The 25,490-nt window shown below is 49.1% G+C and overlaps 6 protein-coding genes across 6 annotated transcripts; 3 read left to right on the top strand and 3 right to left on the bottom strand.

Annotated features, from left to right (window-relative positions):
• Nucleotides 1-568: 568 nt before the first annotated feature.
• Nucleotides 569-1,825, top strand: H6S33_002890 (uncharacterized protein; the record flags this gene model as incomplete). The annotated part of the gene is made up of 1 exon (XM_044834718.1): nucleotides 569-1,825. One exon carries the CDS (start codon nucleotides 569-571, stop codon nucleotides 1,823-1,825), a length of 1,257 nt encoding a protein of 418 aa, XP_044692097.1.
• Nucleotides 1,826-3,590: 1,765 nt separating this feature from the next.
• H6S33_002889 (uncharacterized protein) lies at nucleotides 3,591-5,630 on the bottom strand (the record flags this gene model as incomplete). Its single annotated transcript, XM_044834707.1, has 1 exon — nucleotides 3,591-5,630. One exon carries the CDS (start codon nucleotides 5,628-5,630, stop codon nucleotides 3,591-3,593), a length of 2,040 nt encoding a protein of 679 aa, XP_044692096.1.
• Nucleotides 5,631-7,352: 1,722 nt separating this feature from the next.
• On the bottom strand, nucleotides 7,353-9,104 carry H6S33_002888 (uncharacterized protein; the record flags this gene model as incomplete). Its single annotated transcript, XM_044834656.1, has 3 exons — nucleotides 7,353-7,508; nucleotides 7,567-8,760; nucleotides 8,811-9,104. The coding sequence occupies 3 exons, from the start codon at nucleotides 9,102-9,104 to the stop codon at nucleotides 7,353-7,355; spliced, it is 1,644 nt and encodes a 547-aa protein (XP_044692095.1).
• A 195-nt stretch (nucleotides 9,105-9,299) lies between these two features.
• Nucleotides 9,300-13,745, bottom strand: H6S33_002887 (uncharacterized protein; the record flags this gene model as incomplete). The annotated part of the gene is made up of 6 exons (XM_044834545.1): nucleotides 9,300-9,468; nucleotides 9,524-9,808; nucleotides 9,868-9,968; nucleotides 10,034-11,483; nucleotides 11,550-13,658; nucleotides 13,723-13,745. The coding sequence occupies 6 exons, from the start codon at nucleotides 13,743-13,745 to the stop codon at nucleotides 9,300-9,302; spliced, it is 4,137 nt and encodes a 1,378-aa protein (XP_044692094.1).
• A 4,241-nt stretch (nucleotides 13,746-17,986) lies between these two features.
• H6S33_002886 (uncharacterized protein) lies at nucleotides 17,987-19,735 on the top strand (the record flags this gene model as incomplete). Its single annotated transcript, XM_044834434.1, has 4 exons — nucleotides 17,987-18,401; nucleotides 18,475-18,829; nucleotides 19,052-19,347; nucleotides 19,417-19,735. Coding segments are annotated over 4 exons (1,385 nt in total), but the record flags the coding sequence as incomplete, so codon positions are not given.
• A 5,077-nt stretch (nucleotides 19,736-24,812) lies between these two features.
• On the top strand, nucleotides 24,813-25,032 carry H6S33_002885 (uncharacterized protein; the record flags this gene model as incomplete). Its single annotated transcript, XM_044834323.1, has 1 exon — nucleotides 24,813-25,032. A coding segment is annotated over one exon (220 nt), but the record flags the coding sequence as incomplete, so codon positions are not given.
• Between the last annotated feature and the right edge of the window lie 458 nt (nucleotides 25,033-25,490).

Genomic DNA, 25,490 nt, shown 5'->3' with positions numbered 1-25,490 from the left:
CGTACACGTAATCACGAGCGTAGATACATGTGTGAAGTGCATGTGGCCAAGCCATTGAACCCATCGACGTTGCGTAGTAGTCTCAGATCTCAGATGGATGTACTCAGTGACAGCCAGGGCATGGAACATCACTCGGCTGCCACGACGCCCACGGCCACACAATCATCGACACCCCCACGCGCCAAGACGCGTGTGCCTAAGCGAGCATCTGTTACGGTATCGTCAACGCTCACAGCATCTCGATCCGGCGGGGATCTGCGCCTGCCTGTTCGTAGGCTGTTGTTGCTCGCCTCCGAGGATTGATTTGATTGTGGTGCGCTGGCTGCCTGAACAAGCAAGAGGGCCAGTGGGTAAACGTCATCCCTCTCTCCCTGTCATGCTGTCATGTGAAGAGAAGGTCTGGTCTGCAGCAGATAAGAGGGGTGACAGGGCTACAAGTAAACCCCCCTCGCCCCCTCTTCTGCTTCGCCCTCTTCTGCTTCGCCCTCTTCTGCTTCAACCTCTCGACATCCAACCGTGCTGCCTCGACAAGCACAGTTCCAGCTGCTTCCTTCGATCAATCCCAAAGATGCTACGCCCATACCCGCCCTTCCCCCTCCTCTCGCTCCCCGCCCCCCTCATCCAGGCGGTGGCCTCCTACCTCCCCGCCCCCTCCCTCCTCTCCCTCCTCCTGGCCTCCAAACGCCTCCACTTCCTCGCCCCCCTCCTCGCCACCCACCGCACCCCGGCGGTCCTCCTCCTCCACGCCTCAAAGACCAACGACCTCCCCCTCGCCCTCTCCTCCATCGCCGCGGGCGCCCCCCTCGCAGCCACAACCACAACCTCCCTCTGCACCCCGCTCCACCGCGCCGCCGTCTACGGCTACGAGGACCTCCTCACCGCCCTCCTCGACGCGGGCGCACCGCTCAACGCCGCCGACAGCTACGGCCAGACACCGCTGCACTGCGCCGCGGGCGCGGGGCAGGAGGGCGCCGCGCGCGCCCTCGTCGAGCGCGGGGCAAACATCAACATCGTCGACAAGGTCGGCCGCACACCCCTCCACTGGGCGGTCAGCACGCCTGGCTGCGACGGCATCACACGGCTGCTGCTTGACCGCGGGGCGAGCGTTGACGCTGCGGGCCACGGCGGGATGACGCCGCTGCTGCTCGCGGTCGGCAGTGGCGAGGCTGTGGCGGCGAAGCTGCTGGCCGAGCGGGGCGGGGACATGGCCGGTGTCGACGAGAAGGGGCGCGGGGTGCTGCATGTGGCTGCTGCGGCGGCTGGCGGGGCGGCGGCGATGGTGGGCTGGCTGCTGGGGATGGGGGCGGACGCGGACCGGAGGGATGCGGAGGGGCGGACGGCGCTGATGGGGGCGGTGGTGCGCGGCGCGGCGGAGGTGGTGGAGGTGTTGCTGGGGAGGCGGGTGGACGTGGATGCGCGCGACGGGGCGCGGAACGAGACGGTGCTGCACATGGCGGTGAGGCGCGGCGACAAGGAGGTGGCGGCCATGCTGCTGGAGTGCGGCGTCGACAGGAACGCGAGGAACGTCGACAACGAGACGGCGCTGCATGTGGCGGTGGGGGCGGGCGAGTGGGCGGTGGTCCCGCTGCTGCTGGACGCAAAGATCGATGTCAACGCGAGGAACAGGGAGGAGGAGACGGCGCTGCATGTCCTGGTGGGCGCGGGGGTGGAGGGCGAGGCCGAGCTCGGGGCGGCGGACCTGTTGCTGCAGAAGGGGGTCGATATCGATGCGAAGGATTGCCGCGGGGAGAATGTCCTGACGATTGCGGAGAGGGAGGGCCTCAAGTCGATGCTGGCGGTGTTTCTGGACTTTTGTAGAGGGTGAATTACAAGTATATGGGCGTTTTTGTATGCCAACAGGATGGATCGAAGACATGCCGTCCGTAGTCAGAATATATATGCCTTTGCAGAGATCAGTTGATTCAATCTCTGGTCCGCTACAAGCTAGAACCATACTTTTACTTGTGATATCGATATATATATGTTGCCATAACTCTAGAACCTCATGCTCATGCACCTCTCCTTGGGACTGATCGATGGGACAGAGGCTTAGATCTCCTCAGGTCCAACAGCCACATTTTCTCGTTAAAAATCAAATACTCGTATCAGCTAGGAGATTACGGTATTTCCAACCCTTATATATGTTGCTCTGGGCTAGCCACGTAAGGCGCTACGGGCAAATCGCTTCGCAAATGGTCTCCAGAATCATACTCAGCTACACGTAGTGTCAAAGAGGACGAGGGAAGGTAGAAGTCAAGACGACTTTTTGATTTATTTCCGGATGATGATTGTATATTTTCCTTTCTGACTCTCTATTTTACAGTTTAGAAACCCTTCTCTCAGAAGAGTTCTAGAAAGGGAAATATTTGCAGCCTTTTGTGGAATTACCCGAAAAACAAAATAAATAAAACTTGCATGAAAGAGAATCTATGCGGCAAGGCAAAGAATAAGGAATTTCCCAAATGGGAGGAAGAATTCCCGAAATGAATACAAAACTCCCAAAGTGGGCAAGTGCGTTCCCGAAAAGAATAAAGAAAAGGAAAGACTGAGGAGTGGGCTTTCTACCGACGGGAACCCTGTTCCAGCAGGTAGTACTACGATGCCCTTCACGACAAATTACATCGAGGGAGCGGAACATAATCAGCTCCAGTATGTGGGGGTGCATTTTCGGGTCTGTTGCCTGGTTGTGAAAGGTCTTTAGTTCCTGGAGTCATTTCTCCTATCTTTTGGGGGGGATTGCAATTGATAACCCTAACCCTGACTTACACTGCCTTAACCTCCTAGGAAATCAGTAGAGAGTACAGTCCGGTGTATGTTTTGAAATCTCCTCGAGCTAAAGATTTCGGGTGTGTGGTCCATTAACCTTCTCGAGTCTACCCAACTGCAAGATATAGCGCCTTAATAAATCTAAACATTCGCTTTCCTGACTCAAACGCAAGCTGGTGATGGGTGCCGGGCCCAATGCAAGACGAGCATAGTATTATCTCGTCCTGCAATAGTAGGGTCCATCTTTTGTAATTGCCAACGCATGAGAGTTGGTCTTCTGTGCGAACCCATGGTGATAGGGTTAGGGTTTGATACTTGAACACCGAAAAAGCTTGAACCAACTCCTCAGTTGATGCAGAGATGTTAGATCACGTGAAACCTTCAATGATAATACTTCCTGATGGCCACGCGCGGACAAGCCACCTACATACCTCACATTCACTGAAATTCTGAGAGAATCACGCCAGGTACTTATGTACGTATGTACACGTCACAGGACCTATGGTTGGTGTTCTCTGTCCAGACCTTAATGCTGTGACTTGATAAGATAAATAGCTACATGTCCTTGAGATATTATAACGTAGAAAAACATGTACACCCCCCCCCCCCCCCCCCCCCAACTTTACGAGTTCTTCAATTTGTTAAAACACGAAACACAGTAACTATATATAGGATAGATATACACATCAACACTGATCAATTGCGATTGAGATACAAATTGGATGACCAGAAGAACCCGCTGGAAGGCAACCTATAACCATGTGCACCCCAAGCCGCATACCACATTGCATCATACAATCTTTGGCCACGTAGGAAAAAAAAAATCAATAGTAATTCCTGCCCTTCTGCATGGTGCTAACCTCTCCTTCGACGCCCATACCCACGTGGCGAACACCATCGCCATAAACCCCCTTGCCCTTCACAGAAAGCTCCCCATATTTAAGCTTTAGACCACTAAATTTCTTCCGGAAAGAGCTACCACCCAAGCTCCCACCCCTCAACGCTCGGTCCAGTGTTGGATTTCTTGTCGTTCGGAGGAAGGTCGAGAACGAAGTGTCGCTCGCCACGCCGTTCTGCACAAGAGCCAAAGCTCCCAACACCGCTACCAACGCGGAGAAAAACATAGCGGTTGTGTTTACCAGAATCAAAATGAATGGCTTATAGACGTAGGTGTTTTGCATCTTTGTTGCGCGGCATCTTGTGCTGACTTTCTTGGCGAGGGTGAGACCGTCATCCGCAATCAACGAGACAACCATCTTGTGGACCATTTTCTCGATTGAATCGCCCAGGGGATCAACCACGTTCAGCCCGCTCTTGTCCATGAGGTTTGTTGAGCGGATATTCGTGCGGTTGGAAGCAATGGGTACTGTGATCGTATAGTTCTTTGACTCGGTCTTCTTGTAAAGGGGTGGGTCATACGTGATTACCAAATAACCCCCGAGGATTTCGCGGAGAGCCTGGAGGAGCACACATGTGGCTCTTTCGTCCAAGCTGAAGGTGGAATTGTCAATCGGGTCAACCTTTATGTGGGGCTGCAAGAATCGGTCGGAGATGGACTGGTTGATCCAGTACCGTGCGGGCCCGAACTCACATGTGTAGGCATGCAGACTACGACTCTCGCGCGGGAGACAAGAATCATTTGCGGATGAATAAAAGGCCCACAGACGCTCGGGCGAGTATAGCCTGTCGTCGGCCGTGTAGGTCGAGTCAAGGCCCGTCGAGTTCAGATCCGACCCCTGCCCCGCGCCGAACAAGATGATATTCTGGTCGCTGATGCCTTGGTATATGTCGGACAGCGATTTTGGAATGGATTCGAACTCGGTGCAGTTGATTGAAGGTCCAACGAAATCGTAAGAGTAGGTGCAGTTGACAGAGCACTCCTCCGATATAAGGTGATCGCGAGTGATATCAGGAGGGAAGATTACTTCACTCGAGTATGCCGACATTATGAAATATCGAAGAACCTCAGCGTTCACATAGCAATCCTTGCTTTCTGCATCAATCGTTATTTCGTAGTTATTGATGGAGACGTTTTGGTTCGTGTATGCGGCGGGGTCGTAGATATCCGCCACGTACAACCTTTGGTTCGCGAATGCGTTTGCCCTTCTCATATTGCGAAGAGTAGGAATACCGCTGGCATCACCATTATCGCCATATTCACCACCATCATCACCACTATGGTCGGCCCCGCTATAGGTGAGGTCGTGGCCTTGTGTGGTGACAGTGCTGCCGAGATCGGTACTGTTACGAGGCCCCGGGAACGATAGAGCGGGTACCTGGCAGTCGAATTCGGTGTCGAACGGGGTCAAGATGACAGAGATGGTACTCGGGGTGAAGATTGTCACCAGCGGGAAAAGCCATTTCAAAGCTGCCAGCATTGTCGAGACTTTGGCGTTCCAAACCATGGTGATATCTAGGAAACAGAAAACATTGGAGGTGACCCCGAATAACGCATCTATGCTTTCCAAGGGGAAGAATCGGGTGCGGAGGGTACGCCAGACCCACTGATCCCGTGAGATTCCAACAAGTGCAGCCATTGAAAATCCGAGGAGATAGGCGAGACCTGTCCCGACTCGAATTGTCCACTCCTGCTGCGTGGCCAGAGTGCCATCCTTCATACTGTAGAATACGTGCTGGCCGATGGCACAACTCAGCCCTATCAGAAATAAGGACACGGCTGTGGCTGGCTTGTCATGCCAGCAGATATCCCATGGGGCTATAGGGTATTGAGATTTGTCGTGACCATGTTCTGACTCTGACGTGGAATCCGTATGTGTGGAATCATGGGAGTCCCAACCGGGTTTAATAAGGGAATCCGTAGGGCCATCAAGTGGTTCGTGGGGAGTAGAAGCGCTATGATCCATCGCTGTTCGAGATCCCGGCGCACGTTTCCGGAGAAATATCTGAGTGGGGGTACGTTTGATAGTCCCGGACCACCTGGGGTGGATGAATGACGAAGTTAATTCTGAATGGTAAATTAAGGCAATCGGTGGAAGTGGGGCAGTTTTATCACTCTAGTTTATCAGTACTGGGGTAGGAAGTGTATTTTGAAGCTCGTCGAGAGAAGTAGACGAGGTATATATATATATATATATTGCACATTATATATCTTATCCAAGATTGAGGGGAAGATGTGATATTGGGAGCACGGAGTACAAAGTACTCGACCTATCGTATTTGTTGTCTGCGATGCACGTCGACAGCAAAGGTTCTCCGAAGTGAAACATAAAGTGCAGAAACCATCGTTCAGATGAAAATGATGGATGCCTAAAACCAAACACCACCATTGGTGCAGTATGACGATTTCAGCTGATAATTGCACTAATGGTACAAAAGGTGCGAGGAAATCTCGGTTGCCAACCAGAAAGCCAACTTCAGCCAGAGTTGGAAACTCAGGCAGTCGCCGTTCAAGTGTGTCGATCACTCACTAGTAAATGGAACCGGACAATCCAGGCGTCTGACCCTCCAATGAGTATGTGCGTTCTAGCGCTCGACGATCGGCAATGTCAATATTTTCAGAGGCAAAACTTGTAAATATTGTACGTTTTGGAGCTGCCCCAAGTACATACACACCTAGTAGCGCTTTCCCGTACGTTTGTTACCAACCGAATAGTGGATGAAACTCGCAGACTGTGTCTTTTAGCTAATGAGAACCGTATTTGATAGCTAACAGCAACCTTGGGCGGATCGAAATATCGAATTCGTAGGCTGGTTCTGAGCATCCTGCATACACCTATATGTAGCCATTGCTTTTTACAGGTGATACCACAGTGCCAACCAAGGAATATTCTAGAAGGTGTAGAAATACCAGTAAATACTCCTTCATACATGAGGCCCCATCATGTGTATAATTGCGATTTCCACGACTTTTCTATCGACCCTTAGACGGATGACACGGTCAAATTCTCAGCTTGCCTCTTTGAGTTAATATTAACTTTGTTTAGCAATTATCACTGGATTTGATTAGCTTTCTGGCTATTGTTATTTGAAAAGAAAGAAAGTTACCCAATGAGGTGCGTGCACGGACTACGCTGCGAATTTGACCGTGTCATCCGTCTAAGGGATAAGAGTGTAATGTAAGCTTGCACCGCAGCGTAGCCGGCACGCTACATGCGCCAAATCCTACTTATTCACCAAACGACAACTTGTTCGGGTCATTAACTATCTCTTCACGGCACGAGAACACCAGGAAAAAAGTAGAAGAGGTCTTGCTCGAGCAGAGAGAGAGGAAACGAGGTGCTACTTCTGCGATCATCTTACCAATTAATATCGATACCGTTGGAGTAAGCCTTCGCTGTACTGCACGCAGTTACCCTTGAAACGCATTGAGAAGACGTGCGTACTAAACATATATTCTTACAAACAAATAATGTACAACAATTGGTCAACCTGGCATTACTTGTAGTTAACAATTTTTCCCCCTACTCATTCTTTCCCTCCATAAGCGTTACTTAACAAATGTAGGAAAATCAATCGACCTAATATGTATCCACCAACAAAATAACAACGTCAACGAAGGAGAATAGATGCTAAGTTCAAGTCCAAAATACCTCTCCGCTACTACTGATCTTGTCCCTCTTAATAACCTAGATTCTTGTCCGGCCCATTCGCTGATCAAGGGCGACAAATTCAGCGGCGCGATTGACTCCACCTGCGAGCCCATAGTGATCACCTCCGATCGGTGACCCACATTCTGGGCACCTCGTCAACTCATTTGGAGCTCCACAATCCCCGATAGTAAACTATGGTACGAATATCAGTAGTACTCTATTAGGCCAATTGATCTGAGATTTAACTTACTGGATGACCATTTGCGCAAGTATACCACCGACCCGTGCTACTGAATTCTGCTGACATCGCGAGATGTACCAACCGCTTCTCTTCGGCAGACACTGTGGTGTAGAATGCTATCCCTCTGAGTAGCCTTCGCGCCTCATCAATCTGGGCTTTGAGCGGCCCTACCGTTCCTGGAAGCCTTATGCATAGAGCGTCACAGATATCCAGACTTCTCTCCTCCTCTTGCCGACCATTCTCGTCAAAGTTCCCTCCCATTGGGGGATTTGGTTGTGTATTACTTCCCTGTTGCTGCTGACTCTGCACATTGGATTCCAACCGGTATAGTGCGAAAAACTGCGCTCGCCGCAGTCTTGCTTCGACCTCATACTTCGAGAGCCTTCCTATCTGGCATTCCTCAATGACCTCTGAGCATAGCCCATGCAAATTTCGAAGCTCCTTCAGCATTTGTTTCCTGAGAGGAACAACAGAATTATCATTTTCGGGAAAGCTTGCAGCGACCAAGTGTGTGTCCCACAGGCTTTCCCATCTGAATGAGAGAAGTAAGTTCTGGCTTTTCAAACGGAACCCCATCTGCACCGCAGAGCTATCCACCACAAAGTTGCCTTGGGCATTCCGCCTTCTTTGGGCGCTAATGGCCATTTGTCGAACTTTGGAGTAGGGCTGTTCTTCCTCGGACACAGTTCCGATAAAACGCTGGATCTTTGCTCCTAACATGAGTGTCCTACGAGTCCGGTCCTGAACGGCCTGTGGAATCTTGCCTTCTCTTCCACGTATCTTGGGAGCCCCATGAAGCCTCCTAATGAACTCATCCCGGTTTGCTTGGAAGAGATCCTGGGCGTCGGAGACCTCCTGATATATTTCCAGAAAGTTGGCTTGGGAATTCGTGCAGAACCTTCGAGTCGACTCGTCCAGACAGGCCACTTTCACGATGCGATTATATCGATGGATGTCTCTGAGAGGTGATCGACAGTCTGGGCAGTTCTTCACCACCAGCCTATCCGGTGGTTCTTCATTATTGCGCTCACCGGTGGTTCCGCCACTTCCATCCAGTGCTTTTGGACCAACAATCTGCCCGAGCTCGTTGATCTCATATGCATTCTTCATCCCCATGATCTTATCGTACGTCTCCATGGTGTAGAAATGACCACAGGTTGGCACAATGATCGGATCCGTATCGACATTGATCTCAGAGTACGGCTCAAGCGTGATCAGATCCACCAACCTGCCCAACGCGTCCTCCGTCCCACACTCCTGACAGAACTCCGCAGGCGGGCACCTCTCTCCACACACAGACGGACACTGGTGGCTACAGTCAAGTTGCTTTTCACATCGCTCAGAGCACGGGTTGATGTCACACGGGACGGCACAAGGCATCTCGCAGCGTTCCTGTCGATGAACACATGTCCACGAGCACCGTTCCGCACAGGGAGCACAGGGTTCGGTGCAGGTCCTTCCGCACCGCGAATGCTCACAGCGAATTTCGCATTGCTGCTTGCAGGGCGGGCATGCCTCCCCCCCATGACAGGAGCTGATGCAGGCATGTGGGCAGTTTGTGTACTTCCTTCCGCATAGCTTCTTGCATTTCCCATGGACTGAGATTACCGTGGCCCCTTCTTCGCCCTGGTTCCGCACCCTCGTGCACTCGGTGCAACGAGACTGACACGGATGCCCGCATGGCAGAACACCGCCGCAGGGCTGAGAGCACCGGTGGACATCGGGGTCCTGGTGGCATTCCATCATGACTTCGTGGCCGCACGCTGAGAGCTTCCGTTGAACCCTTTGGCGACAACGAATCTCCGAGAGTTCCTGCAATTGATGACACCGCAGAGAGGACGGTGCATGGCCGCAAGCCAGACGCACTCCGCGTACTCTCTCGTCGCACTTGCCGCAGGCCACACCACACGGCTTGGGACATATGTGTGTGCAGTGTTGGAATGTCCGATTGCAGGGCTCCAGACACATTGTACTCTGGTGAAGCACCTCCGAGTGGCATTTCTTCAAGCATGGGTGACCGCATTTTAGTCGCCACTCGCAGCGCTCACTGCAGCCTCCCTCGGGGGAGAAGAGATGGAAGTCATCCGGTTCGGCGACAAAGATTGGCGTTTCAGGGTGGCGGGGGCAGCAGAGCTCCAGTCTTTTGTCGATATTTTGGCCTCTTTCAAACATGGTAATCACCTTTGACCACATGTCGATGGGACGGCATGTCTCTGCATTGCCAATGATATACATCCCATCAATTGCTCGGCTGTGGCGCAATGTTAGCTGGATGTGCATCGAAAGCCTTTGGGCTTTTGGTGTACGAACCTGAGCAATACATTGATCCTGTTTGATGTTTTCAAAAACCCACACTTCTTCTCCTTATTGCTTCTCACCAACGAGATGATAATGATTTTGGCTTCCTCTCCCTAAAACTCACATTATTAAAATGGAAACAATCTCTTGCGACATGCCCGGGCAGGATTATGCAAACCTGAAAGTTGTCTACTGTAGCAACCCTCACTTCATTCAGAAGACTCCCCTTCTTCACCTGCTGGGATGGGACTATCACTGGTACTGCTATTGGTTGCATCTCTTCATCACCGCTCATCTCCTCGTCCAGCTGCTCCTGATCTCGATCACCAACCACAACCTCAAACATCGATGCCAGTTTCCGCCGCAACACAAACAGCTGCCTTAGGTACGGCGAGAGAACTGCAATCTCCCCACTCTTGTAGACGCCCTGCCTTGAAAGGTGTCGTACCAGCTCAACAACCATATCGGCTTCAAACTCGTTCGCATGCGATGTCTGGATGAGCTCCAGCTTATCCGCACCATCCTCAAGCACCCTGTGATCCATCCAGAACATCCTCCGAGCCATCCCCTTGACACTGGGACGATCCGCAGTATCGGGATGGTCAACTAGATATGGGTATAGCGTATTCCTAACAAGACATGCAATCGTCGGGTGCATGCGTCTCTGTGTATCAAGGCTCGCAACGGGAAACTTCTTGCCCCCATATGTCTCCACATCAGCAGTCCTCTCAAAGAGTGATGTGTCAAGCCCGTACGCCTTCCCCCCACGCGGGTTTTCCATCGAAAAATCATGGTTCATAATCTGTGGTCGCAGTTGCAGATGGTCCCCGATGAGGATTGCATGTTCCACGGTTGGCAACAGGGCACTGAGAATATGTGCTTCGAGGACCTCCGCCGCTTCCTCGCAGATTAGGACCTTTGCATTGACTGAACGGATTAGGTCTGAATGTGAAGCAAAGCCGGTGGTTGTGACGCCGATGATATGGCTTTCCTGTAGACACCGCCGCTCCTGCTCTTGATACTGGCGGGTGAGATTTAAACGCTCCACAGTATGGTCCTCTGATCCTTTCAGGAGCTTCGAGCTGGCAAGTTCCTTCATCGAGTCGTACCAGTAGTCCAAGAGCTTCAACTTCTCTATTCGAGACATTTCAAAGACACTGGTCGTAAGTAGGGCCTCAACAGGACGGTTCGTTCGCGGGATACGATTAGGATCCATTGGCCCCCGGCCCGCAATCCAATCACCCAGGATCTCCCCCGTGCCCGAGCGGCCTCCTCTCCTCCCCCTCTTTCGTACCCATCCCTCCTCATCCGGCTCATTACTGAACAGCTCGGTGAAGGCTGTGGGATGGTGTTCTTCAAGGAATTCCTTTAGAACCTTTGGGTCCTTTGGGTTGAGGAGCTGCCTACATGCCTCTTCGATGGATGATTCGATTTCCAAGATACTCTCGCGGGCTTTGGCAACTTGATATCGTTCGAGACGTGTGCGGTCGGCCCTCTGAGAGATGTTTTGGAGCGAGAGCGCAGCGACGGCTTCCGACTTTGAGCGTGACCCGATACGGACGATGTTGGTGATCCCGTCCGCGAGCAGGTGTTCGAGAAATTGATCAAGAGCATGATTCGTGTAGCAACTTGCGTGGTGGATCAGCTTCTGTCGTTATATAATGATACAAATGGAGAAGCCTGACAAGACTTACACACAGATGATGGGGCCAATTTTTGTTTTTGCCCTGTTATCCAACAAGACCTTCACGATTTGAATACCAAGATAAGACTTTCCTGTCCCCGGGGGACCCTGGATCAATGCAAGTTCTCTACTCAAACTCGCAATCAAGGCCTCGCACTGCCCATGGTCCAGGGTGGTCCTCTGCCGAAGATTCACCATATTGAAGTCTTGTCCTACCGAGTAGCTCAATGGTTGGCCTTCGCCGGTGATGCTCTTCAGGTCTAGAGACACCCCGGGCTTCGTCATGTAAAGTGGAGGAGCAACATCCACCTCTTTTGAACCTGGTTCCGATGCGTACTCGTACACTGGCGATGGAGCCAGCCACTTTGGGAAAGGAACATTTCCTGTTTTTGAGACCTGTTGGAGGCACTTTAAAACTGGATCAAAGGAAGTGAAGAGGAGCCCCGGAAATTCGACAAGCACTTGGGTGGTCCCTTCCATGCTGTCAACGTCCTTGAATACATTCTCGATATCAACTTCCGTGACTGTCCCAGCGAAGCGGAGAGTTATCATTGCCCTTTCCTTATTGCTCCCTAGGTCTTGGATCCCTTCCTCCATCTCCGCATGAGGGGGGACCGGCCTATTCTTCTTATTATCCGCGATGTTGGCAGTACGCTCACAGACGACCAAGAAGGTGCTTCTCTTGAAATTATCCACCAGACATAGCAGCGATCCAACCTGAAGATACTTTGACTTTGCCCACCATTCCTTCCTCGCTTTATCAGTCAATGCCTGCACTTTTGATGGCTGATCAAAGGTGGTATTCAAAACTAGTCCATCTCTCTGAGAGCACCTGATCCTCTCGATAACCGCATTCCGATAGAGCAGTGTCCGCACCCCCGAGTTCTTTCCCTTCTTCTTCCCCTTGCCACCTTCCTCCACAAGCTCCACCCACCCGTCTTGAACGGCTCTTACCGCCTCTCTGATCTGTCCGGCGGTGTCCTCTCTGAGTAGTCTAAACTGGAAATCCAGAACTCTGGCGATTCCCTCCAAATGGTGGGGATACTCGAGCGCCCTCTGGGGAAGGAATTCGTTTCTATGGGAGCTAATCTCCTGACTCGTAGGCAGAATCTTGATCTTTGCTATATCCGCATGATCATTATCATGCCTGGGCCCCTCCCTAGATAGCTCCCCGGGAAGGTCCACGGAATGCCTCGCAAAGCTCTGTAGGGGCGCATGCGACGCGACTTGCATTCTGGAGCCCGCGCTCGGTATTGCGTCCGCCATTTGCAGGAGCACCTTGATGCGGTTGAGCTCTTCCTGCACGCATCTATAGGTGTAGTTGAAGGGACCGCCCGAGTCTCCATGTCTTGTGCTCATGGTGATGAGGGTATTGGCAATCTTCTTGAACTGGTCCTGTACTGCCGCGGCGTCGTTCAAATTCAGTGTATTAAAGAGCGCAGTCGCCGTTGGGAGCAGCGCACCCTCAAGCTCCTCCCTCGTGTCTGTTTCGGAGAGTCGTTCAAGCTGATCAACTACTCTCGTGAAGAAGTCTATCCCCCGTCGTCCACCCGGGCCATATATAAAGTTGAAGATCGTTCCAACCTCCTTTTCGAGCACCAACGATGCCCGCATCTCTTCGTGTGCAACCACCTTCAAGAATACAAGACAATGTCTCTTGAATCCCATCCCACTCGGCGAGTACCCAAGCGCAAAATTGGACTCCACCAACTGCAGAATTCTCCTCAACCCTCGTTCCGACCCTAGGTCACCAATAAGCTGCTGTACCGACTCTGATGTCCCAATCTCCAGTATTTTGTGCGCATCGGCCAGGAAACGTTCCATCTGGTCTACAGTCAGGTCAGAGAGGAGTCCGCGTGCGGTGCGAGCGGAGGTGCGACTTCCGAGCAATTCGGACCAGCCTTTATACAGTGAGGTGGCGCTGGCGGGATCTTCAGGCGGACGAGTAACGCTTGTATCATGGGAGTATTTACAGGCATCACCGAAACGGCAATGACCGCGCGCGAAGAAGTAGTTGCATGGAGCCTTCGGGGGAGGGGGGCCGGTGGAGGTGTGCGTATAGCGACAGTTGGGGAAGGTACATGTACCGGTACGGGAGAATTGGTTGCAGATTCGTGTGCTAGAAGGTGTTTGTTAGTAGTGCTCTGCGCTGGAAATGATCATAGAGACATATGAATGGGTACTTTTGTCTAGATGAAGATGCCATCTTTGATTTTACATGAGCAATGTGACGCAAGTAGGTAGATTCCTATCCACTCCAAGAGGATTGCTGGCCTAATGCTATGACTGATTTTGAGAGATTAGGAATAGCTGATATCGAGACTGGTAATCAATATCGCACTCAAGAGAACACTATGGAATATGGAGGATTCGATTCGAACACAAGCGACGAGATACTTGATACAGAGGTAGTAACAGGCACAGGAAAGGTGCTCGAGTAAGACCTGTAGAGACGTGTGTTTCCGGGCTGACTTTTAGGGTGCAAACAGCTTTCAGGCAGCTCACATCAATAATTCAGGCAACCCACCGGTTGCTTGGTGCGGATAGCTACATCATATCGTGTGGTGCGCGTGCAGAGATATACTCTACCGTGGAGTATCCAATATCATGTATTGTACTTATGCGCAGCTAGGCAGGCATGGCACACATGCGTAGTAGATCATGATCGGTAAGTCACGTGATTTGCGGTTTCTTGAACGAGCGGGGTATATGTAGATTGTTATGTGGTTAGACACCAGGCAATAAATAATAAATATGGTAGATTTCTCACAGCTTCGGGACCATGTCAAAGAAAAAAGTTGTTCGGCATACTAAGCGATCTGACCATATTCTCCCAGTCCAGCACCCTCGCACACCTTCCGGGAATGCATCATGATATATCACTCGGAAACAGAAAGACAGAAGAAGAGTCGTGTCTGGCCTGTGGCATGCTCCACTATCTCACAAAGTGATTTACAATGGGGTTCGATGGTAACTTTTTATTGACTTGTCACTTTAGGCAAGCAGTATCTAAATTTGGCCCCCCTAAAGTATGTAACCTCATATCAAAGGCGTCTACCATGATCATCCTAGTGATAAACCTGATACAGCCCTTCGATAGAAAGCCAGTAAATATACGCCCCACATGTTGATGCTTTTCCCCGCCTCCAAAGCACCCCCCCCCCCGCCCCTCCACTCGATGGGAACTGTGGGAAAGTGCTGTATACATATAACCAGTCGGGTTTCGCCTGTGCATGAATATTGGTGGGCAGCCAGGTCACGCGAGAAAACAAAACATCAGTAAGATCAATCCGATTGTCGCAGAGCAGATGATGTCTTAGAATTGAAAGGTTGTGGTAGTTTCCACCCGGTGGAGTGGGAAAACACATGCAGAATTGTAAGACCGCTTAGTATTATCCTTTTTTTTATTTTTTAAAAAAGAAACATGTATCATTACCAGGGCATTCGTTTTGGAACCAGGTATGAAATACTATATCGATATAGTAGCACGTGTGAAAACCCTAACCCATAGCTCGATTTCAAGGATGGAAACTTTTCCTGTCGCGAGAGAGCTTTCATCTACTCCGCAGGCCGGACGATAGAACGAGTATGCATGTACTCGTAGTTTTTTGACGTTTCCGGACGCGACCACTATTGCATGCCATATAAAAGATAGCCTTGGCGGGTTTTTTCTGTGTATGCAATAGCAGTTGCGTCCGGAAACGCTGTGAAATTGCGAGTATATGGCGTGCATGTTCCGAGGGATGAGACGGGTGGTGTAAAATAGCGCAGTACTCGCGGTAGGCTTTTCATGTTTCCCAGCTCGAACTGGATTTCACGAGATCTCAAGAGTGGGACTGGCCATACCTTCCGACTTTTGCTTTACATAATACAATGGCCATTGCGCCCAAAAAACACTCTTTGTGTAAAATATCCTACTCTTCCACATAGCGACCACCTCGCAGCGAAGGCGCGATGGGCTGACAGTGAATTTTTGCTTTGGCTACAATTTTGAGTATTTGGACAGAAACACCTGCACTTCCTATTTGCATGAATTGCTGCCCAAACTGAGTTTCTGTCGAAACAGCGCAGGTAAAATGCTCTAATACCATGTCAGTTCTGGAGATTCTACATAGAGTAGATGATTGTATGCAGGTCCAAGCTTTCTTCTAGCTCGTTGGGGCTATCGTTGATGGGTTGCCGAGAGCGAAGCATTTTCAGCTCGCCACTCGGCTGTCATTAGATCTTACTGACATGAACACGAGTGCTAAGCAGCGGGTATGAGGGGGTGCGACATAGAGTAGGCACACCGAGACACCAAAGCTCGGTTCTGTAGTGGGTTTGTTAATGACGAGGCTGGCATACCTCCAGATAGCCTGACCAGGATCTAGTTCAAATGTTTGGTTATCTCGCGAAAAGAAACAAGACCGGCCTAACTTGAGTAGGTGCAGCTGGTGTTTGAACCTGAAGTCTCCAGCTACAGCGGTATGCATGTCTTAGCCATGCGCATAGTTTTCCAAGTGAGACACTGCGCATTCGCCAATCATGGCCAACCCAACTCTGCCGAAAAGTTTCTTTTTCGGCACACATTGAATTAGGCGCCACGTATCAGTGCCAGTAGCTAGGTGTCAACACTTGTAACTCTCTCAGCCTATTGCCCGAGGTATTTACAATAAAAGCATTTTTATCTCTTGCTTAGAATCTCAGTAAACCTTTGTTTATACTAAGCATATGTACCGCAGGAGAGCAAACTGGTCTACTACAAAGTACCTATAGTAAATCTACTTGTACTCTCGTATTGTACATCTAGGGTGCTTAAAGTACACGTTTGTACAGTGACGATTGGTGCATCGTGCACCAGAGTACTCGCAGCAGGTAACAAGTACCCCGAAATGCAAGCCCTAATCTGCAATTGCCATTGGAGTAGAAGTCAAAAATACACCAAAACCTTGCAGCTGCATTTCCGGGTACTTCAGGCCTCTTGCGCGTAGAGCACTCTACTCTAGAGTACCACTCTAGAGCGCATCATGTAGGTGCTTTACTGGCGCCAGTACGTACTGACCTAAGCAAAGCTTTCGGAGGGGTTCGATACAAGGCGAGAGACAGATATCAACCTCTTTGTACGTTGAGTGGGATGCCTATTGAGAAAGATTATCGAGACAAGCAGCGGTTATATACAAAGCTTAGCTTGCAAGGGTTTGTTCTAAGCGGTGGTCGGGCATGTTTCTGCGCTCTCTAATCCGAGGCGGTCAACGGGGTATACGAACACCCAGTCAATCCTGAAGAATCGCCATCGGAAGAAGTCCTTTAAAGTGCTGTTTATTGCTAGGTAGAGGGCCAATCAAAATATTCCGGCCGAAATGAAATACAGCCAAAATGGCCGGCCTCAATCACAAGAGAGCACTCGCCTCGCGGTGTAAACGGTATAGTCTGGAATATCTCAAAATTGCCCAGGCTAATGCTGTTATCGTGTCCGAAAGTTTACCTGGGTGTGTTACCCGTAATGTTTACACATATCGAAGTGCTTGTGTGATCACTCGATGATGTGCAGCTGCGGCAACCTGAGACATGCATACTAAGTGCTCGAGCAGCTATGGGCAATCGCGTCTTGAAATTGATTCCCCGCGTCTGGACGAGTAGAGGTGTGGTGGTTTCACGAAAAACTAAGTCTCCTAAGTATTGAATATTCTAAATATTCAAAAGAGGGGATATAGTAGATATACAGTACCTAGTTACATGTACGTACCCGCGTATTGGCGCAGCGCTTGCTGCCTGTGGTGTTGGTCTGGGAATTTAATTACCAAGGTCACGCAGAAGTCTTATTCACACGGGTGGGTGCCTTGCAATCTGACCCTCGAGATGCAGAGTACTTGTGCGACATGCAGGGCATGTTTGGGGGGCGGGGGGGTTAAAAATCACTCTCCAATAGGCGCAGGGCTCACACCATTTGGCCGTGTGGATATATATATATTGTGGATGACTTGGGTATGTACCTTCGATCTAACAAATAGTCTGTCGTCCGTCACCATATTTAACACCTTTAAATTCTCTCTTCTCCAGGTCTCTACACTGGAGTGATCCTGATGCGAAGTTCAACAAAGCCAACACGTTCTATATATATATCCAGGATACTCGGTAGTACGGGAGTCTATACTGCCAAGTACCTGGCCTCCACGCGAACAGAACTAGCTCTACGGATCTGCTCCTCGGCGATAGCTCGAAAGATTGGGTTGGTAATTTCAATTGTAGGTGCTATTTTCGGTAGGAACACTTTTCACTCTTGTCGAAATCTCCTAATTTAACTTTTTGTCAAGTACTAGTACTGGAATTAATGCCTGGACAAGATCTAGGGCCATCTCTTCACAGCTGTATCGTGGCGTCAACTGCAGCTGTACCATGACTTATTCCCTCCGAAGCGGCCGGGTGCTCTCCAACTGCTCTTATGCGGTTTTACTGATCTTGTTTTCAATGTTCGAGGGCACCAGCGCGCAGGATGGCTTTCTCGACCCGCCCTCCTTATCGCCTAGGAGACTTCATCTTGTCAAAAACGAGACTGGTCAGTACGTTGAGAGGATTTGGGGTATCTCGATTGGAAAATCGGATTGCCAGGGTGCCTATCTCCAAATTCTCGAAAACTCGGATGAATATGACAAAGCGGCCTCCTCTGCTGCGACCACAGTCATGACTCTCGTCCCTGCTATGCTGACCTTTGCGGCGATGCCGATGGCGAGTATCAGATCACTAAACTTCATAAACACAAGATTAGCGCTATTCACCAGCGCCTTGACATTAGGCCTGACGATGACGTACAAGAAGACATTGAAGGATGAGAAGATAATGAGCGTTCCGGATCTTTGCACAGCCGCCCAGATAACAAAATACGGTATATAAATAAATCTTCAGCTGCGCGATAGTATTTCTGTATGTCCCAATCGCTTACATTCTGTCACTGTTAGCAAATCCTGGCGAAATCATGGGTGAGCACGAGCTGGCGAAAGAGATTGAGGAGTTGGGCGCACTGTACAAAGTGGGGGTGGGCAATCCGAAGCTTTGCGCTCTCGCGTCCAGCACATCCGGAAATAAGCGGTCCATTTACATCAGTATAGTGATAACAACATCCAACGTTATACAGATTCTCCTGTTTGGCACTCTTGTTCGAGCTCTTCCGCAGATTGAATCCATACGGTTCATATGGGGTTGTCCAGAGACCACAACGATAATATTTAACTCTTGGTTGTCAGTAACTGCCATACTCTCCGCCATCATTCGCACCATTGCCGTGTCCTCGTTCACCAAGCACGACGAAGTCCTGTATATATCACCTATACCGGATCAGCCTGCGGACCCTACGGATAGTAGGACCGCATGCCAGAAATGCTCGGTGATGCATGTAGAAGTCGCTCCGGTGAAATCGTCTAGAATCACGCGGGCCATAGCGAGGATTGGTGAGATGGGGGGCTTTTTTTTCCGCTGCAGGATGTATGCCATACCAAGCTTCATACCCCATTTCCTTGGCTGATTTGAGATTTGTAGCCCTCGTTTGTCATTTTTCAAGATGAACTGGCTGCACCGCACGATTGACAGGCTAGGACAACCGCACCCACGAATAATCGTGGTGAGAAAAGCACATCACTCCAACCGCTCAGATGACATCAAAACCGCTTTGGATGGTATGATACAGTCCGCATCAATTTTGGCACTCACCTTTATGTTTGGAAGCATCTGGGGAGGTTCTCTCGAGTGGACCGTGTTATTCGTGGCCGCTTTTATGTGCGTCATGTGGGTATCCAGGACTGTCAGTTTGGTTGTGGGAAGATTTCTGGAAACAAGTACGGGGATAACCATGATCACCTATGATTTGGAAGAGGAAAAAGCTGCAATGATACGAATCTTGACAGGGATGCCGGAAGCCATTGTCGAAAACAAATCCAACAGCTCAAAGTACTGGCATGGTCACAAACTCAGGAACAAATGTGCTGATTGCAAATTGTCACTGGAGCATCAGTGGGAGGATAGAACCGCCCCTGGTGTGTTCTACGGATTTGTATTTGCTATAATATCAGGAATCGGGATTTTCATATGCTTTCTGGCGGTAACCCTTCCATTCGACGCACCGTTTATGCCTCATCCATCTGAATGGATGGATTACAGAGTAGCAACCTCTATGTCTATGACTCTCGCAATCACATATGCCGTTTGTGTGGCTTTCGAGTTTAGGTAAGCTAAAAGATTGATGGCATAAGTACCTTTAATTATATATCAGCTGACTGGTGGAATCAAGGAGTGATTTTATTTCCGACCTCATCCACTACGAAATAACAAAGGGAAACTCTCATGGGAGTCCTACGCGATCAAGCAGTATACAGTCCAGAGGTATCACAAACACACTGACCGTATGATAGAGATCGGCATATGACGGAGAGAGGTTAAAGAAAGGTGTGTTCCAATCCTAGAAAGATTCTGGCTTAAGGTTCGTTCCAACTCATGCTAAGCGATTTCACAGGATTTACGAATAATGTTCATGTCTCAACGCTTATATTGATTTATAAACATTCGACGCTTTTCCAATTAACATGGATATTTCTACTGTCTTTATTCTGCTCTTATTTTGTAATATAAGGAGAAATAAGTTTTGCCAGCTGTACTAGCGCTAGCAATAAGTGATATAATTATTTTGAAATGCCTCCTACACGTTATCGTACTGCCGGCGGAAAAGGGCAAGGCTTAGATGGGCAATCTGGGTGAGGGGATGAATAAATGCTACAGGTCATGTCCAACAATATCTCGTACCATTAAACGTTCCTAAAACGCAAAACGTAGGCCCTGTCTCTGGAATTGATCTATAACCCCGTTTTGTGTATTGCAGCGTGTAAGATAAAATCTGGCAAGAGTTCATCTAGAGACTTCGGACAAGAGAAGACGATACAATGTAAAGCGGAATGCACAATGTGGGACCATTATGCAAAGGTCTCAAGACTTTCTTTTGAGGGAAAATATTTATTAACCCTAACTATACAGTCTTGTCTGATCTGACGTGGCACTGATTAAAAGAGATTGCAATCTGATCAAGCCATTGAAGGTCATTTTCGCCGGAAAGACCTGGCCACGAAGCCTGGAGACTTTGGAAAGGCCGACCTTGATGTATTGGCAATTACAAAAGATGAAACTTATTGGTAGAAGACGAGAGAAGACTACTCTAGTCTCGTGTTTATTGGAGTGACGGTCATTAGCGTCCAGTGGAGGAAGTATCAAAGGGGGCTCTCTGTGACCGTTGCTTACCTGTACCTACACCCGCACCCACTGTCATTTTTCCTGTCTTCCTCTTTTCCTTCTCGTGTCACGAATCATCACTGTACTTTGATCAATCAATCAAGTTTTTCATCACGAAACCATCTCAACAGTGTTGTCTTGTTTATGCCCATTATGAACTAGAAGCGATGAAGGCTAGCTGGAAGTGCCGGTGTTGTTTACATGGCTTGTGGTTATTATGTAGATATACAAGTGCAGTGCGGCCTCCGATGAATTAAACAAAAAAAAAAAAAAAAAACAGTGCGGCCTCCTGCCGCGCCACTATAATCAGGGAATGGAATATCCATTCTGACTTAAATATTTATCTGTTTGTCCATATAGATTTGCTAAAGCCTAGGAGAGGAATAAATATACTGTCCAATCTATTGACGTTGATCAATCGTTAGAACCTCTGCCATGAGTATGTAACTAGTGCTGGAGACTTCAGCGCTGGGTATAGACCCGTCCACGACCGACTGCGCTGACTTTCACAGACTGGCGGAGTCGGGCGTCCCTTTTTGATGGACTGCAGTCGGACTGTGGTCAACCACGGCCCTCAGGGTTAAGGTGACGGGTGGGTGGGTTTTGGGGGGGGGGGGGGGGCACCGGGGCGCGAGGAGCGCCCCCGAGAAATTTTGGGCATTTTGGGTAGGTTTTTACGGGTTTTCTTCATGATCTATGGTTCAGAATTGGTTCTATGTACACCCGCAGGAAAAAAGTGAGGAAACAATGAGTAGCGTGACAACGAGTTCGTCTAACTTGACATTCCCGCACCCGCAATACAGCCCCACGACTATTCCCTAGCCATGCCTTTTGACAGGTCCGGAAGGTGAAGAGAGGCTACTCTTAATGAAAACATAAAAGTTATTGAAGCCCAAGCTAGGGAAGAGTGGGAAAGGCTAGATTGGGAAAATGTATGTTACGTAGACCTTTGGACGTGGATGGAAGTATAAACAATGATTGCCAAGGAAAACAACTGAGGCAGACGACGTGGACTTAAACTATGGACTGTAGAAATACTCAAGTGGGCTATCTAAATCCCAGGATTCAGGTGACCTGACTCTGTGTAATTTAGGACAAAGATAGTCTTGTAAGCTAACAATACAAAGAGAACGAAGAAAGTTGAATAAAGAGAAAAGAGAGAAACAGAACATCAACGAGAGACAGAATCCCTTTATGGATCCAATAACCCCAGTCTGAGTATGACTCATACATTCGTACAATGGAAACCCATAGAACCCAAAGGAAACCCATATTACTAATTCTAATCTCGTTGTCAAGTACTTTCTCTTTAAACCCTAACACAATATCCGACCGTGATGCCAATATGTCGTTACAGATCAAGTCCCCCTCCGAGGTCTAACACTTGGTAGGTTTTGGTTTTGCATTGATAACGTTCATAGAACTCTTTGACTAGGTCTAACAGCAAGCTCGCATATTACTCAGGGCGTAGCCTCTTCTTCCTGCCGGGCGTTCCACGCCCTGAGTACCTAACGGCCTGTCGCTGCCAGTGTACACTATTCGCGCCCAACTCCATCCCAGGAGTGCCTAACCTTCCGCCACTGCCAGGAGATATGGCTTACGTCTGGAGGTCATTCACCAAAGCTCTACTCACCTGGGCCACTCTCAAGGGGGCGGGTAGCGAGTATTCCGCAGGGTATGAAGGCTGTAGTAGGGGTCGGTTTGGGAACTCGCGATAGGGGTCCTAAGGGACTCTAGCATTGGTAAGGGTCAACGGGACAAGCGGAAGCGAGGCGGTGGTCTTCTTGAGTAAAGAAAAGAAAGATAATATTGTATAGTAATAGACAGTGTAGATACAGAAGACGTTGCGTAGTAAAAGAAAGAAAAGAAGAAGAACAAGAAACGAATACGAAACCTTCCTAAATATACCTAACGAAATCCTAGCGATGACAAATCCGAAGTGACTCATACGCTTACAACCCACAGAACCCGATAGAACCAAATAGAACCCTTCTGACTAATCCAACTCCTTGTAACGCAATGTATTCACCAGTCGATCCATGAAAGCCACCATGAGATTAGCTCCCCGTCCGGAGAGGCTAAGATGAAGTGACCCCGTCAATAGCACCTATAGAACCTTTGTTTCTTTTGATTATGTCAGTAGTACCATGTGATCACTTTCCAATGCTCTCAAAGTTTTCTTGAATGCAATCACGGCACGACGAATGCTCTTATGGTACGGCAAATTTTCTCACGGCACCGCGAATGCTCCCACGAATAGTCCTGTGAATGCTCCCGCGAATGCTCCCGCGAATGCTCCCGCGTATGCTGGCATGAATGCTAACCCGAGTGATACCTGTGAGTGCTCCCAGAGCACTTACCAATGCTCACTGAGCTGAGGCATTCATCATACCCATACAAGGTGATGCAACCCTCATCTTACCCCCTTTGTATTGATACGACGTTGTCAAAGGATAGGAAGATACCAGTCCCTCAAATGATATATAATGTGGATATCCTCAATGCTGCTGTACGGTCAGCTGCGGGATACTGATATGAACATTGTCCTGTATACTAGAGATGACTAGCCAACCTTTGATGGAGGTGTATGTTTTGGTCGATTCGTGAAAGACATAATTAGCCTTCAGGTCAAAGCTATGATACAGCTCACCTGAAAAGCTCAATGTCAATGCATAAGCAGCAAAAATGGATAGGCATTGCCATCTTGGGGTGAGCTTGCTGAATAGCCAGACTCATATACTGAGCGGCTGAAACGTCACCTACTCCTTTCAATCCAAATCGATAGCAGAACGAAACGAATTTTGAATTAGAGAGTCCAATTGGGTCTAATGTTTCCAGAGCACTCATGAATGTCCTCATGGCTTTTCAAGCATTCAACTAAATTCAACCCATGTTAGGGTGAGGGTTCTAGTAGTGGAATGTCGGACAGGATTTTGAGGTTGCCCGGGAACCGTCGCCCTACAATTCCGGGCTCCGTGGCTATGAGTTGAACAGGACGATCCGAGTCCATTCCCATCATCAGGTATGCGCGTACAGGGGGTCGTGGTCGTGATTGCGGGGGCGGAGGTGGTGGTTGGGGCCCGTTGAGTAGGGTAACTCACCGTGAGTCTTGGCGACACGTCCTGGTTCACTCCCGGCACCGCCACTCACCGCGCGGGTACAACGATCGATGACTGCATGGCACCGAACGCACCGTCTCGAGCCCACGATCATGACGGCGTACGAAATTCAATGATGCCGCATTTCCCCATCCTCTGCTTCGATGGAATACATAAATTTCGGATTCCGAACAGCGGGTTACCGTATCGGGCGAATCCCACTTTTTGTCTCCGTTGTGTGTTCTTACACCAACTCGGATTCTGACCTCCAGGTTACCACCCGGTGTGTTTTCTAACACTAATTCGGATTTCAATCTCAAACAACGCTATGTGCAATACCTGCAACCCAATATGTGAGTGACGATCCATGACCGACATTCCATATTGTGTATTGTTGCAGTCTGGTTTTCCATCTCCCCTTGTTAGGGTTGGTCAAAATTACTAAGCAAATGGATTACTTCTCGTAACTTACTGGATTATATTTTTCCAATCCACAAACTGAATTCTTTTGAAATATGTTAGTTTTATCTGAGAGCCGCTAACCCAGAAACCCAAAGAAAATTTTCAAATATACTCATAAACTAACCTCTAATACATAACATTAACAACTTATAATCCTATCAAAATCAATAAAATCATTTTGCAAACACGATCCTGTATGTCCATAGACCAAATAATATACAAAAATCTTATCGCACATCTGTTTTTATATTAAGTTATTGTCACTCTGGTCCCTGAATTGTGAACCCTTATCCCCCCCAAACCCCTTGCTTAAGAAAGGAAAACAACCTTCGTTACCGTAGCAAAATACTTATAACCTGGTATACTCAACCCCCTTATGCTCCTCTACCCCACCGAGGACTGCAGGCAGGAAAAGAAGACTTTCACAGGTCTCCCCTGCCCCCAACCGATCCGGGATATCCGTCATGTCCCAGCAAGGCTTCCTGAACTTCCGCTTTGTGAGACCCCTACCCACAGGAATTTTTGCCCCCTCATCTTCCGCCGAAACCCAACAGGCTCAATCAACTCAATCTACTATCATCGAACAAATCCAACTGAACAATGAACCATTCTTCATCTTCGCAGAACACGCCCCATACAATGAACAATACAAACCCAGATATGACTACATTTTACTCAAGGATTGTCCTCCAGGAATCAAACGCCAGAATAGACCTCAACTATATGTATTGGGTAGTTAGTAACGCCCTCAGCATCGCTATTGAACCAATCAAACAAAACACCAACCAGATCAACCGTGATAACACTGCCAATGAGACAGTAAAGGTTATCTACACGGTCAGCTGTTTGGAGGGAAGAGCCCTTGATCAGGTTAGACCACTTGTTAATGCCAATCCTGTTGACTTCTTTTCCTCCGTCACCTTCTTCGTCGACCACATGGAAGGCTCATTTAGAGAACTAAACACCCGAAGTACCACCCACCACCAACTCGTCCCCATGAGGCAAGGCAAAGGAGACTTTGCCACCTAGTACTCGCAGTTCATCAGAAACATGTCCCACTTGCATTACAACAAAGGAGTCAAGATTGGCGAATTGGCGGAAAGATTGTCGGACAGACCCAACATGGTGGAAGCATATGCGAC

The sequence above is a fragment of the Morchella sextelata genome, assembly GCF_020137385.1.
Source record: "Morchella sextelata strain SCLS chromosome Unknown scls_14, whole genome shotgun sequence".
NCBI lineage: Eukaryota > Fungi > Ascomycota > Pezizomycetes > Pezizales > Morchellaceae > Morchella > Morchella sextelata.
This window is presented reverse-complemented; position numbering and strand designations above follow the sequence as displayed.